Genomic DNA, 12,674 nt, shown 5'->3' with positions numbered 1-12,674 from the left:
TGTGAGTACTTCAGTGGTCACAGTTAAATATGCTCCTGGGAGACTGAAGGGGACTGACAGTAACATAAAGCTGTATGCTGGGACACAAAGCAAAACCTGAAGGAGGATGCCTGCGCTGGATGGAGCCTACTGCCAGTAAGACTACCTCACCTTCTTGTGCCAGGTACTTGTGACACAGTAACCGCCCACAGGTGTGTGTGTTTAGCATGCTGAGAGTTTCAAGGGGTTTTGGTGGTTTTCCATTTTTAATTAAGAATTTATTGAAAGATTTAATTCCTTACTGTCATATTGGAAACTGTGAAAAGTAAGTGAACAGTGTAGAGCTGTTCATATCCAGGTGGCCCTGAAAGTCTCTGGATTAGGATGGGTTTCCCCCTCCTCTCTCCCAATTTTTTTTTTGTTTTTGTAGCTCTGTTACTGCAGCCCAGTACTGTGGCCATGGGGCACTGTGGGCTACTTCTAAATCCTAAGAAATACTTCCTAAAACTACTGACATTGGTGGTCTTGTGCAGTCCTAATACAGTTTCTTGCCATCAAAATTAGTCATAATAGCTGTGTCACATGTTTGCTGAAGCAAACAGAAAGGTTTTATTTCTTGTCAAACAGTAATAACGGACTTTTCTAAGGCTCTGAACAAAGCTGAGAATGAGAACCACTCATCAGTGTGAGTGCTGGGTTTTTTTTTTAAACTTTGTGAATTCTAAGAAAGACCACAAAATCAAAACATCTTTTGATGTGGGTCACAAAGACCACCTGTTAATTGCAACAGAAAGAATCAGAGAAAGGTGATTCTACAACTCAAAGAGGGGATATTAAAATACCTGTGGGCAAGGGTATTTGGCATCAAGCACTTTTTAAGTATGTGAAGCATCTTAGGCTGTGTGGGGAAATTGGCCTCTTGGAGGGAGGGCTCAGTGCACATGATCAAGCTTCCTTTTGTTTTAGGGCAGCAGGGAAGTTGTTTCTTGCTGTGGTTGTACACTTTTTTTTTTCCCCACCACCTGTATTCACACATGGGTTTTCATGAGGAGGTGGGGGTGTCTTCAAAATAAAGAGAAGGGCTTTTTTTTCTTGGAATAAGAAGCGTGAGAAATAGTTCCGTTTGATACTTGTGCTATTCCGTGTTTTGTAGTTGCAGGTGAGTGGAACTCTGCCCAGGCATATGGGGGGGCCTCTTGCCCACATCTCTGCCTTTCCTGGCTGGCTGCTGGAGCTGAGCTGTGCTGTGCTGCCAGCAGGGCTGCCTGCTGAGGCACAGGAGACAGCGTTTCCTCAGAGTCCCCCAGTAAATAATGCATTTCTCGGAGTTCTGCTGTATAATCCCTGTGTTCCTCCAGCTGCAGCCATGTGGATTCCCTCTCAGGCAGTGTATCCAGGGCCGTTCGTAATACACGATTCCATACAGATGGTGGTTTTGTATGAGAAAACATTTGCATTTTAGTGAACAGAATGGTAATTGAGGCAACAGTTGTACTTGGTGACAAAACTTCACCAGTCCATACTGCTGTGTTCAGCACCATGTCTCAACTAGAGGCCAGACACCACTAAGATCATTCACACTGCAGATTAATGCCTGTTCTGATGATATGCATGTAGGCTTGAGAAATGGAAAGCTGATTCTTCCTCCACACCAAAAACCCTTTCTGACAATTTACATTAAGAAAAGTTGGAGTTGTCTCCTTTGTTATTTGCAGAGTAGTTCTTTATTATTCACAATTCTTTTACTTGGTAATACTTGCATGAACAATTTTACTATTTATGGTAAACGGATACTTAGAATTTCTTTGAAGATTGATTTTACATCATTAAGGACAGGAACTGCAGTGTCTTAGACTGAAACACTAATAATAGAATTGTCCCTGCCTTTAAGGAAGTTAAGAGAAGCTAATGGAGAACTCTTCTGAATCTGTTACGTTTTCAACGATTTCTTTAATCCAGGGGATGTAGTTGGCTACTCTCGTATATACGCCGTATTTCCCTTTCTCAGCGCAGCCCTCGCCCCAGCTCACAATCCCCAGGAGAAACCAAGTGTTGTGGTAGGACACTGTGAAGGGGCCCCCGCTGTCCCCTTTGCAGGCGTCGGCAGCCTCGGTGCCGTAGCCCGCACAGAACATGTTGTCGGTGAGGAGCCTGGCTGTGGAGCGCTGGCAGGTCTCCGCGCTCACGATGGGCACCTGGACTTTCATGAGGAAGCGCAGTGTGGAGCCCCGGGGGTGCGTGGCTCCCCAGCCGCTCACCATGCCCGCCCGCCCCTCGGCAGAGAGCAGGGCTGCCAGGCTGGGGCTGGGCAGGCAGACGGGAGCGGCGTACTCGTTAAAAACAACAGCGCTGCTCAGGTACAGCAGGGCGATGTCACTGTTGTAGATATTTGAGTCATAATGGGGATGTGTCCAGGTTCGTTCCACACCGATCTTCTGTTCTTTGAATTCTCTCTGGTATTTGTCAAAGTCTCCTGTAGTCACAACAAGTTAAAACGTTAAGCAAACTGGCAGGCAGGAGGCTGGAGGAACAGGAATGATAGGGAATTAATGCTCTGACCTTCAGCCCAGGGGGGCATGGGCCAAAACATCATACTCTGCAACAGTCCTTCCTTATGCTGCAGCTTTACCTGTTTGCCCTTTAACAGCAAATGAAAGTTGTTGGCTGGCTGAATGGATACTTGCAGAGGTTATGGCTTCTGGGCTAGGGATTTTTACTGTAAGCACTGCCACTGCTTCTTAGCAAGCACTGTATTTTAAATGGGCCTTTATCTTCCCACCCCCTCAAGAACATGACATGAGCATTAAGATGCAGCCCTGGATGAGGCGTCGTTTCCTGTCAGTTATGCAGTGCTGTGTTATGTTTGCTCCTCTTGCATGTCTCTCTTCTAGGGGTTCCAAGCATAAGACTGTTTATTGCGGCATTCCTGCTGCACCGGGTTCCAGCTCCTGCTGTTGTAACGAGTGCTGTAGCATGTTACAAGGGAGAGATTGTAGGCACCACAGCAAGAGACTAATCTTGGGGTCCATTAAAAAACAAAACCGACTTGAGAGCAGACCATCACCTACAGGAATCCTTCTGAGGTGTACCCCAAGCTGTGCTCAGTCTCTGCACACAAGGAGTTTGCCAGAAGGTGTGACAGGAGGAGATAAACCTGGGCCTTGCATTCCCAGGTTTGCCATGAAAACAGAAGGGACCAGTTGGAGCACCCTGGCACTTGCCAAGAAAATGGAGCATTCTGTAACTGAGGGAGGCTGGATGCGTGTGTCTGTTCCTCAGCCATGTACTGCCCTGCATTCACGTCCAGCACAACACGTGTGTCAGGAGCGCTGACCCCTGCTCACCCAGACATACTCACCGACGGTCACGTGGTGTGGCCGGACGAGGTCGAGGCAGTGGGCAGCGGTGACCACCCAGCGACTGCTGATTAAACTCCCTCCACAAAAGCCAACATCATTACTGTTCCGGATCAAAACCTGCATGAAAGAGGAGGACAAAGGTGGCGCCAGGGCTGTGTTCGGTTCCTGTGCCACTGCCCCTCTCTCGGGTGGGTTGCAGGCTCTGTATCCTGAAAATAACACTTCTGGCAATAACTACAGCACACCAAGCCAAGATGACAACGTTAATAGTAATAAAATGACTGCACATCTGTGATAAGGGAGCCGAACTTGGCAAAATCAAGTGGGATTAGGGTTACAGTGACTGGCATTCTCCTAAGGAAACCAAAGCATGATGGTGATTTTTCTCATGTGGCTTGAAATTTTCTGGGGGTGGGGGTGAACAGTAACACAAGGTGTGTTACACGTTGGTACTCAGGGTAAAAAAGAAGAGTGTAGTGTTTGTCTACATGACCAAGGGATAGAGAAGTTTTTCACTTTCCCAGTTGTCAAGTGAAAGTGCAAGAGTGGAGATTCAGAAACTTGTTTATCCTTTTATTGGTAATAAGATTTGGAATGATCTAGAGAGTAAGTGAAGTAAAAGCACACTGCTTGGCGTTAGATGTTTGTCTTTTCAGAATTACAAGCTTCATTAATGCCTTGGCATGTCTTCAATTAAACTTCTCCTCAAACCTGTTATTTTATGTGTTAAAATGAAAGAAAAGCTGAAATTTTGGTACGCTGCAGTTTCAGTGAAGTTAATAATCAAATAGTGGAAAAAGCTGCAACACAGTCTGGCCCCTTACTCTGGTCTAGTTCCTGGAGTAACATCATGTTTTACATAAGACCTTTTGACTTCATTCTATGTACTACTGATGCTTTTAGTGTTCAGTTCAGCAGTGCTAGAACATAGAAAAGTAGCAAAGAAAAATGACATAAAAATTCTGTCTTAAGTTATGAAGAACTAGAATGAAAGGGTTTGCAAAACCCTTAAAAAAAAAAAAACCCATAAAATATGAGATTCAATTATAAATTGCCTAATGGAATGAAAATTTAAAACTCTGGGGATGGTATTTCAAGAAGAAAGTGTAACAGGCAGCATTCGGACTACGTTTCCTTCTTGCAACCCAAAACCAGGTCTTGCTTATCAGAAGGAAAGCAGCTGGTGTTCCTCCTATAAGTGTGTGAGGTGGCAGAAGACCAGACAAGGTACTGATAGTGACATTTCAGCTTGCAAAAGTGTGCAGTGTCTGCAGGGTCCAGGTTCAGCCTGCTTTTCCACCTGTAAAATACCTCCTGATGTGTGGAAGGGGAAAATCTTTTTGTGTGACAGCAATAAAATAGACTGACAATAACAGTACACTGATGAAATGGAGACAATATAAATAAGTGAAAATTAGTAACATATGAGGACATTGACACACACAAGAAAATCCCCAAACCAAGATTTAAAAAACAAGATAGTGGAAATAAAAGAAACACTTCAGGGAGATTCCCCTACTTGCCACATGCCAGTTGCCTTCACATTTAATCCCTCTCAGTTTTATCTTCTCTGCTGTAACAAGTAGGAGATGCTCAGCTTTCTAATGAAGAATCTCACCTGGTCATAGAAAAATTTTTGTGAAAAATACCACCAGCTGTTCTTCCAACAGGAGTCAGAAGCACAACTTTTCACCAAGAACATTTAGGAACAAAGAACCTGAATCACAGAGCAGGGGAAGATCTGATTGATGTAGTTAAGAGAGGAAGCATTGCACTGAGATCACAGAAGTGCACGTAATCTAGGATAGGGGGAAGAATGATAAATAAGGCAACTAAGATACACCACATCAAAAAGACCTGTAGAAGTTTGTGGAATTCCTGTGGCTGGATTGCTCTAAACCTGAAACAACCTTTTATAATGGCTTGATGAACTCTGCTCCAGACAGAACCAGTGATGCTAAAGCAAGCAAACAGGTTTGGTATTTATGGCCAGACTAGAAGAGTATATTACCTGCCAGGGGCAATGTCCACGGTGACAGAGAGTTCCTCCAGTGATCCTGGAGTCACTGTGCTCTAAAGTGGAGCTGACCTTTAGTGGGACCTGCTGAGGCGTGTCTGAAGCATTTCCCCAGGCGCTGCTGCCATTACGCCCATCGTGCAGGGTCTGACTGGCACCTGGTTGGTTCTGCCCAGTGTTCTCCTCGCTTTGGTTCTGCCCAGCAGCATTTTCCACCGTGTCCTCCTCCCTGGCAGCAGGCGCCGTGCTCTCGTGCTGCCACACAGGGCTCTGCCTCGGCTCGCTCCATGGAGCTGGGTGGCTCCCGGGCTGGCCTGGCCCAGTGGTCCCCTGCCCTGCCTTGTGCTGGGGGCCACCACCTGCCTCCTGCCCAGCAGCACCATCCCCCAGCAGCTCCTGGGGCAGAGAGGCCGCCAGTGTCCTGTCCCAGCTGGAGGCACCACCCGCCACATCCACTCGCCCAGCGCCAGCCTCCCTGTGTGGGCTCTGCCCAAAGGCACCCTTTAAGGTCTCATTTCCCCCAGTAGCACTTAGTTCCAGCTCCATTTGCCTCACTGGTCTCTCCGTGCTCTCATTTCGCCTGGCCAAGTCATCCCTGTGCTCATGCTGTCCCCTCGGGAGCGTTTTCTGCTCCAGAGCCTGCCTGGCTTTAGTCAGGCCACATGGAAACGGTGCTGGAAGGAGGAAAGAGAGATAAGGATTTGAGTTCAGGGTGCATGGTGTCATGTCAAATTCCAACACAAAAGCAGAGCTTTTCCTGTCCAAGAATGGGCTTCAACCCCCCTGTAAGAGCCCTGCAACAACTCGATGTCAAACTCCACTTTCACCACCCAGCCCCACCATCATCAGACCAAGGTGTGTGTGGGTAGTTACCAAGTTACATGGTAGTTACATGGCTGTGCCTCTTCCCACCCACAGGCGTCAGCCACGGCGGGCGACTCCAGGAGTAGCCTGCTGGGGGCTCTCTTCAGGGCAGAATCCAAACCCAGCGTTCTCCATGTGTCAGGACACCTTAACACAAGGTTTAAAGCTCCCTGTCCTGTCCCATCGCCTCCCAACACTGCAGTTCCAGCTTCAGAACTCAGTTAAGTTGATCTAAGTCTGTGCTGCTGTTAGAAGGAGCAGCCCCGCCCCAGACTGTACGGCTGCTCCTTCACCCAGCACATGCTCACGGGACACTGGATTGGACACTGACTGAGAACATTTAAAATAAATAAACACAACATTATAAACAAGACAGGTCTTTTCCATGCACTAAGCACAAGCTGCAGTTAGCTACAGCGTGTGTAGCTCTTCTGCAGCTAGTGAAGAGGAAAGGACGGTGCCTGCAAATCCGCTCTTCACCTGATGTAACTCGGAGCAGCCCACGTTTTACCTGCGGGCACACATCTCTTCCCGTCCTGGTGCAGAGTGTAATCCTTTGCGCAGGAACACACCACGTGAAAGGTGCTGCTGCTGTCCCTGCAGTAGTGCCAGCACCCACCGTTCTTATACCAGCATTCAAGCTTCTCTGCGATGGAAACACACAGGCATTCACTTGCTTATTGCTGCATGTGGACCCCTGAGCAGGGCAACAGCCTCTAGCACAATTATTATGTCAAAGAAAGTAGGGAAAAAAATCAGCTAAAATCTCACAGGGAAACAGAAGGAAGTACCTCTCACAGTTCCAGAAACCCAGTCTGATTCGTAGCAAACCAAACACACTGCCTTATTCTCCTGTTTCTACCATTTTCTTACTTGCCAGCCTTGTTGGGAGGCCACAGCTGGGCTCCAGGCCTTTCTGCCTGTAGAGCAGGGGCAAGAAAACACCTGGAAGGGCAAACACTCCTAAATACATCCATTTTTGATCCATCTGCACATCTTTTATATCATGACAGATTTAAAGTACTAGACATGCTGGCGGGGGCCAAGTCTGCGAGAAATCAACTGAGGTTTTTATATGTTGTTATTTTTTAAAAAAAAAAATCATGTTTAATTACTTCACTGTAAAAAGGTCAACAAAAGCACTTGGGAGTGAAAAAAAATACTTATGATTCATAGTTTGCGTGTCAGTTTGGCTTTTGCTGTAATTTCATGCATCAGTCTTTTGCAAACCAGATACAGGATTTCAGAGGACTAAAAATCTGGTAAGAGGCAGCTTTTCTACTTCATTTTTTCATCATTCGTATATTACAACATAAATACAAAATTTCCTTGGTTTACATTGAGCTTTGGCTAATTTGTTTGATGCTTTTACTCACTAAAATTAAAAAGAGAATAGGGTGTCACCATGAATGATCTCCAGTGCAGGCATCTGTGGCAGGAGGTACCAGAGCAGTGATAAAAAGAGGCAAATCCCTGCCTTTTCCTGGGGAAAGAGGGGAGGTGGCCACGTGCCTTCCTCGGGGCTTGCACAGAGGAGTGAAAAAGCCCGGAACTGCTCCATGGGAGGAGGAGGTGCCACCCTCTTCCACACAGCAGGGCTAGAAGTAGCTACAGCTGCTGTCACAATGTCATTCCCTTCCAACGTGTCATATAAGAAAACACTGTTCTAACGAATGTACGAATCTTCCACAAACAGTCTGTCTACCAGCCAGATAAAGTCACCACTGATAACCTCAGTGAGGAGCCTGTGCAAAGGTTCAGCTCAAGTATCCAAGGAGCAAACTCCAGCTTTGATCCTTCCTTCCCAATGGATGTCAGTGTATCTGTTCCTGTCTCACCTTTTTCACAGTTGTCTCCTCCAAATTTTGGGGGGCAGATGCAAAAGTAATTGTAGTGTCTTATTTTGCAGACTCCGCCATTGTTACAGGGATTTGTACTACATGGATTTAAATCTAAGAAGAAGAAACAAGGCATAGTGTCATTCCAGAAATTAAGAGAAGCCTGGCTTTAAACTGCCACATAATTCTTTGTACCCAGAAGGGACACAAGAAATTGATTTTTAAAAAATTCCATTTTTTACCTACTTTTGTAATTGAACCAAAACTCCATCTGCAAGAAGAAATCACAAATGAAGAAAACAGTAAGTGGTCATACTGGTTACTGAAGGTATCATTTAAAAAAACATTTTTTTAGGATTCATGTAAATTAACACTTTGATTAGAACTGTGAAATACATTTTCAAAGCAGATCTCCTGATCACCACCATACAGCTCACTTTCGGTTTGCATCGTGGACCAGCCACAGAGCGCATAAAATGAATTGTACTGGGATGAAGCTTAAACTGAAAGCTGAGATCCGTAAATGCTCCAGCCAGTGAAAGGTCTGTGGCCCCAGGCTGGGAGCAAGAATTGACACCTTGCTCCTCCCCACAGCGTGGCCATGCGAGGCCCTCGGCACCAGCTGCTTCACTGGGAAGAGCCATTTCTGCTGCACTCGCTGCACCACCTGCTAAGGAAGGCATCAGCTAAGCACAGACACAACAGAAATCGGGCAACTCTGTTTATACCTGCAGGTCCCAACAGAAATTGGGGCCTGGGAACAAGGCTCTCCTCGGGATTTGAAGGGGTCTGATCAAGCAAGTAGCCTCTGAGAATGTCAGAAGCATGTTGCTGGATTGAGGCTCTCACAGAAATTGGTTTTGGATGCTTTTAAGGAATCGTGTTTAATGCTTACACAACAAACTGAGCACTCGCTTAGAAAGTGAGATCTCAGGGGTGCCTTGAGTGACCCCTCCCCGCTACTGAGCTGCCAATCCACAGGCACACACCTGCCAGAGCCATGCGGGTGCCTGGCAAACCATTCCTTACTGTTAACCTTCCTCTGTTTTTCCCAACATTTCTCACCGTTTTCTCCTGCGAATGGAAGATCTCCTTAGCCTCCTCAAATGAACACTTTTCCTCATTGCATTCTCTCTCCAAGTTCCCTGGGCGAATCTCTTCTAGAAAATAGTTAGCACGTTTATGGACTTTCAGGACCTCGTGTGCTTTGTCTTTTCTCATAAACACTAGAAAACAAAATTGAACAGTTGATAATGGAAGACAACAAACCGGCACCACTGCAATCACCATCATGCGTGCTTTCAGTTGAGTAAGCAATATAAAGAAGGGGAGCAGGAATCTACATAAATAGCCTAAAGGAAAACAAAATTAGTCTGTGTTCCAACAAAAGGCACTAGTAGTTTAAGCTTTCTTTTAGGGGATCGGAAGACCCACTACTGAGATTAGTGCAGAAACAATTTTTTATTCCACAAGACTTAAGTATTGCAACTTCTTTGGAGGCTGGCTGTATTTTCCTGCCTAACCTTCCTGATTCACAACATTATTAGTTACCTGGCTGTGTGTGCATGTGGAAATTAAGCTGAACGGAGACGTTTGGTTTGTAGTTGGCGTCAGCTTTGTTAGATACTCGCAATGGAGACCCAGTGCTTTCCAGGAAGCTACTGTAGCCACAAAAGGTCAGACACTGCTGCTTCGCTAAGCTATTTGCCATCATCCTGCAATATCTTAAGAGCTAATACTGTCAATAAACTAATGGAGGAGTGGCCAGAAGAGGGACTATGGCAGTAAGGTCCTCCCCACATACCCCTGCTGCTCCATAGCAAGGCTTTGCTATGGCACCTCCAGCTGGAGCACAGCGTTCCCAGGATTTTCCAGCCTGCATGCTCTGAAGGAAAATGAGGCCTCACTCAGCCCTCGTGGATGTACTGGTACCACGAGCCATCACTACGTAGAGAAGATGGAGATTTTTGCCTTTTTGATAAACCTCCAGAAGCATGGCCCTGTATCCAAACCCCATCTGACAGATTGAAGAACTGCTGCTGAGAAGTGTTGTAAGAAGAAAGCTCACTTTGTAATGCTGACAAAGCCTACTAAAATTCCTACAGCAGTTCATTTAACAGCACTCTGTTTTCCTAGTCATGGTTTAGTGTTCTGGACAAGTCAAAACCCTCCGACAAAGAACCTAGTTTTGGAGATAGACCATAAAGACACACATTTCTTTGCAGTTGCTGGATTGCTATCTATAACAATGACTGAAATTCTAGAATAATATTAAATTACTTAATTTCTAGGCAATTAGAAACAGCCCACAAAAACTCTTAGCTGGGAAAAGCTTTAGACAGATCCTACTGCCGGGTAATAGGGAAAGTATCTTTCACTTACATCAGTGAAACTGCCCTTCACCACCCCTTGAGTTCTGGGGTCATCTTTAAAGGATTTACCTCTTGTAAGCAGGCATCCCAGGTAGAGGATGTGCCTGTTGTAAAGCCTTCTGGTTGCAGATACCACTTCTGCTCTTCCTGCTCTGAAAGGACGTTCATGAGATCCTGTACATTCTCACGCTTGTTCTAAAGCTCTCTGAAGCCATTTCTAAACCATGTTCCAAGAACACATGTTGAAAGTGCCTAATTTTCACTTCCCAAATTGGAAAATTTGCCAGATTTTGGGTTCAATGTCACAAGAATACTCTTCAACAGGATAGTGGTCTAAGTAGGAAGTTAAGAAAAGCTGATTCCTCTTGGAAACATATATATGAATATTCTTTTTTTTTTTCTTACACATTTCAGGAAGTCCTTCTTCAACCCACAGGACTTTGTATTCAGAAAAGGAAATAGTTTCAGTTTGAATGGCAATATTGCCACAATAAAACAATTACCTTAAAAATGTAATTCAGAAGTACCTACCTGAATATGAAAATGGGCAGCTGCTGTTGATGGAGCACATCAGTAGGAGAAACATCACAAGTGAGGAACTGCTCTCCATTTGAGTGAGCATTCAGAATACTCTGACTTCCTACTGTTTTCCTTCAGAGGGAAAAGAATTAAATTGGTATATTGTCACATAAAACAACAAGTGTGAATTAGCCCACAAAAAAAGATGAAGAAGTAGCAGGAAGAGGACAAGAGAAGGGACAAAGAAAGCAAATTCTACCCAGTTCATTTTGACCTGATGTCCGCTGTTTCTCCAAGCCACGCCGATGCTGCACACTGTAACAGGAATCCCAACAGTTCACAAGGCAACATGCAGAGATTGACCTAGCCAGGATGTGGTGCAGGGTCTGATCCAAAGCCCACAGGTGTAATAAAAAAAGGCTACGGTGAGCACGGGAGGCGTGGATCTGGCCCAAACCGAGCAGAAGCCAGTTCCAGCGACAGCCTTGTTTAAACCACGGAGGATCCCAGGCTGAGGGCTGGGCTGAACACTTCAGCCAGCAGGTTCTAAGGACGGCAGCTGCTGGGTAATCTTGTCAAGTAAGACCGTATGCACAAAGCCCAACAAGGAAACCATCCACCACATACCTGGCAATAAAGGTTACAAGACAGAAGTTTGTATTTCTTCATATTACCTTCCCAGGCTAAATAATTTACTAGGATTTGACAACACATACCTCTTCGCTTTTTCCAAAATCAGAGGATCCAGAATGCATTCACTTTACACAGAACCATGCAATTATATTCACTTTTTAATTTTTTTTAGGGGAAGACAGGAGAGAGATTTGGATGTACACCAGGAACAGCCATGAGGTCAAAAGGTTAATCATTAACCAGTCACAAATATTGACAGAGGAGAGACAACCTTCTGGATTCTGTGAAACACATCTGAAACCCAAAATCAGAAGAAAATTGTGTGTGTGTTTCCACACACATACACGTGTGGATTAAGAAAAAAAAAAAAAAGTCCTTAAAAATACCTTCCAACAATTAAAGCCACTTCTTTGCGTCAGATTTCTTCAAGAAAATCTGGAATTTTAAAGAGATTTCTGACCCTCCATCTTTTAGTAGGTAAGACCAATTGATCTGGAAAATACACAAGCTCTCAGTAAACATCTGTTGAAATGCGCAGAGCTCTCAGTGTGTAGGAGGATTCATAGCAGTCACCTGCAGGAAGGCAAATATTGCCCTGTAATAGTCACAGCTATTCACTGACATTATGATTTCTGCCTTGAATTAGACCCATGTTTTATTGGCTTTGAACACAATAATGTTTCTCCTTGTAACTCAATGAGTAGCCATGTCAGCCTTCTCAGCAGCACAAATTCTTCGTGCAGGCCCTGGCTGGAAGGCTGCTGTTCAAGCACTGTTCTTTAATGTTTGTTGATCCTTAAATCCAGTCCCAAATAAAAAAGGGGAGAGGAGAAAAAGAGATACAGCGACAAGAGATTGCTGACTCTACTCTCCAGTTTCAGCTCACCTCCAACATAAAACCCTTCACCTGAATGTTACTTCTTTAATGCATGAATCAAATTCAGCACTTGCTTAATAAGCATGTAAACAGCTTATACGTCAAGACTAAGCCCACAAGTTTAAGAAGTATTAAACCTCTTTGCTGTCACCATACTAAATTTCTTACAGATCCTAATATAATCCCAATATAACTGTTGTACCTGAGGGGTTTTTT

At 45.0% G+C, this 12,674-nt stretch overlaps 1 protein-coding gene across 2 annotated transcripts; it reads right to left on the bottom strand.

Moving 5' to 3' along the window:
* Positions 1-1,390: 1,390 nt before the first annotated feature.
* LOC113483758 (venom prothrombin activator notecarin-D2-like) lies at positions 1,391-11,746 on the bottom strand. 2 transcript variants are annotated; one of them, XM_026855582.1, is made up of 9 exons: positions 11,208-11,746; positions 10,961-11,080; positions 9,123-9,283; positions 8,304-8,328; positions 8,058-8,171; positions 6,731-6,865; positions 5,350-6,029; positions 3,338-3,455; positions 1,391-2,452 (listed from the first exon to the last, which is right to left on the bottom strand). In XM_026855582.1, exons 2-9 carry the CDS (start codon positions 11,049-11,051, stop codon positions 1,875-1,877), a joined length of 1,902 nt encoding a protein of 633 aa, XP_026711383.1. In that variant the 5' UTR covers positions 11,052-11,080; positions 11,208-11,746; the 3' UTR covers positions 1,391-1,874. The 2 variants fall into 2 exon arrangements, with proteins under 2 accessions (XP_026711383.1, XP_026711384.1); XM_026855583.1 differs by having other exon boundaries at positions 8,300-8,328; positions 10,961-11,746.
* Positions 11,747-12,674: the final 928 nt, after the last annotated feature.

The sequence above is a fragment of the Athene cunicularia genome (assembly GCF_003259725.1).
Source record: "Athene cunicularia isolate RWA chromosome 9 unlocalized genomic scaffold, athCun1 chr9_part2, whole genome shotgun sequence".
In the NCBI taxonomy this organism is placed as follows: domain Eukaryota; kingdom Metazoa; phylum Chordata; class Aves; order Strigiformes; family Strigidae; genus Athene; species Athene cunicularia.
The sequence above is the reverse complement of the archived record's forward strand: the minus strand, read 5'-3'. Positions and strand labels throughout refer to the sequence as shown.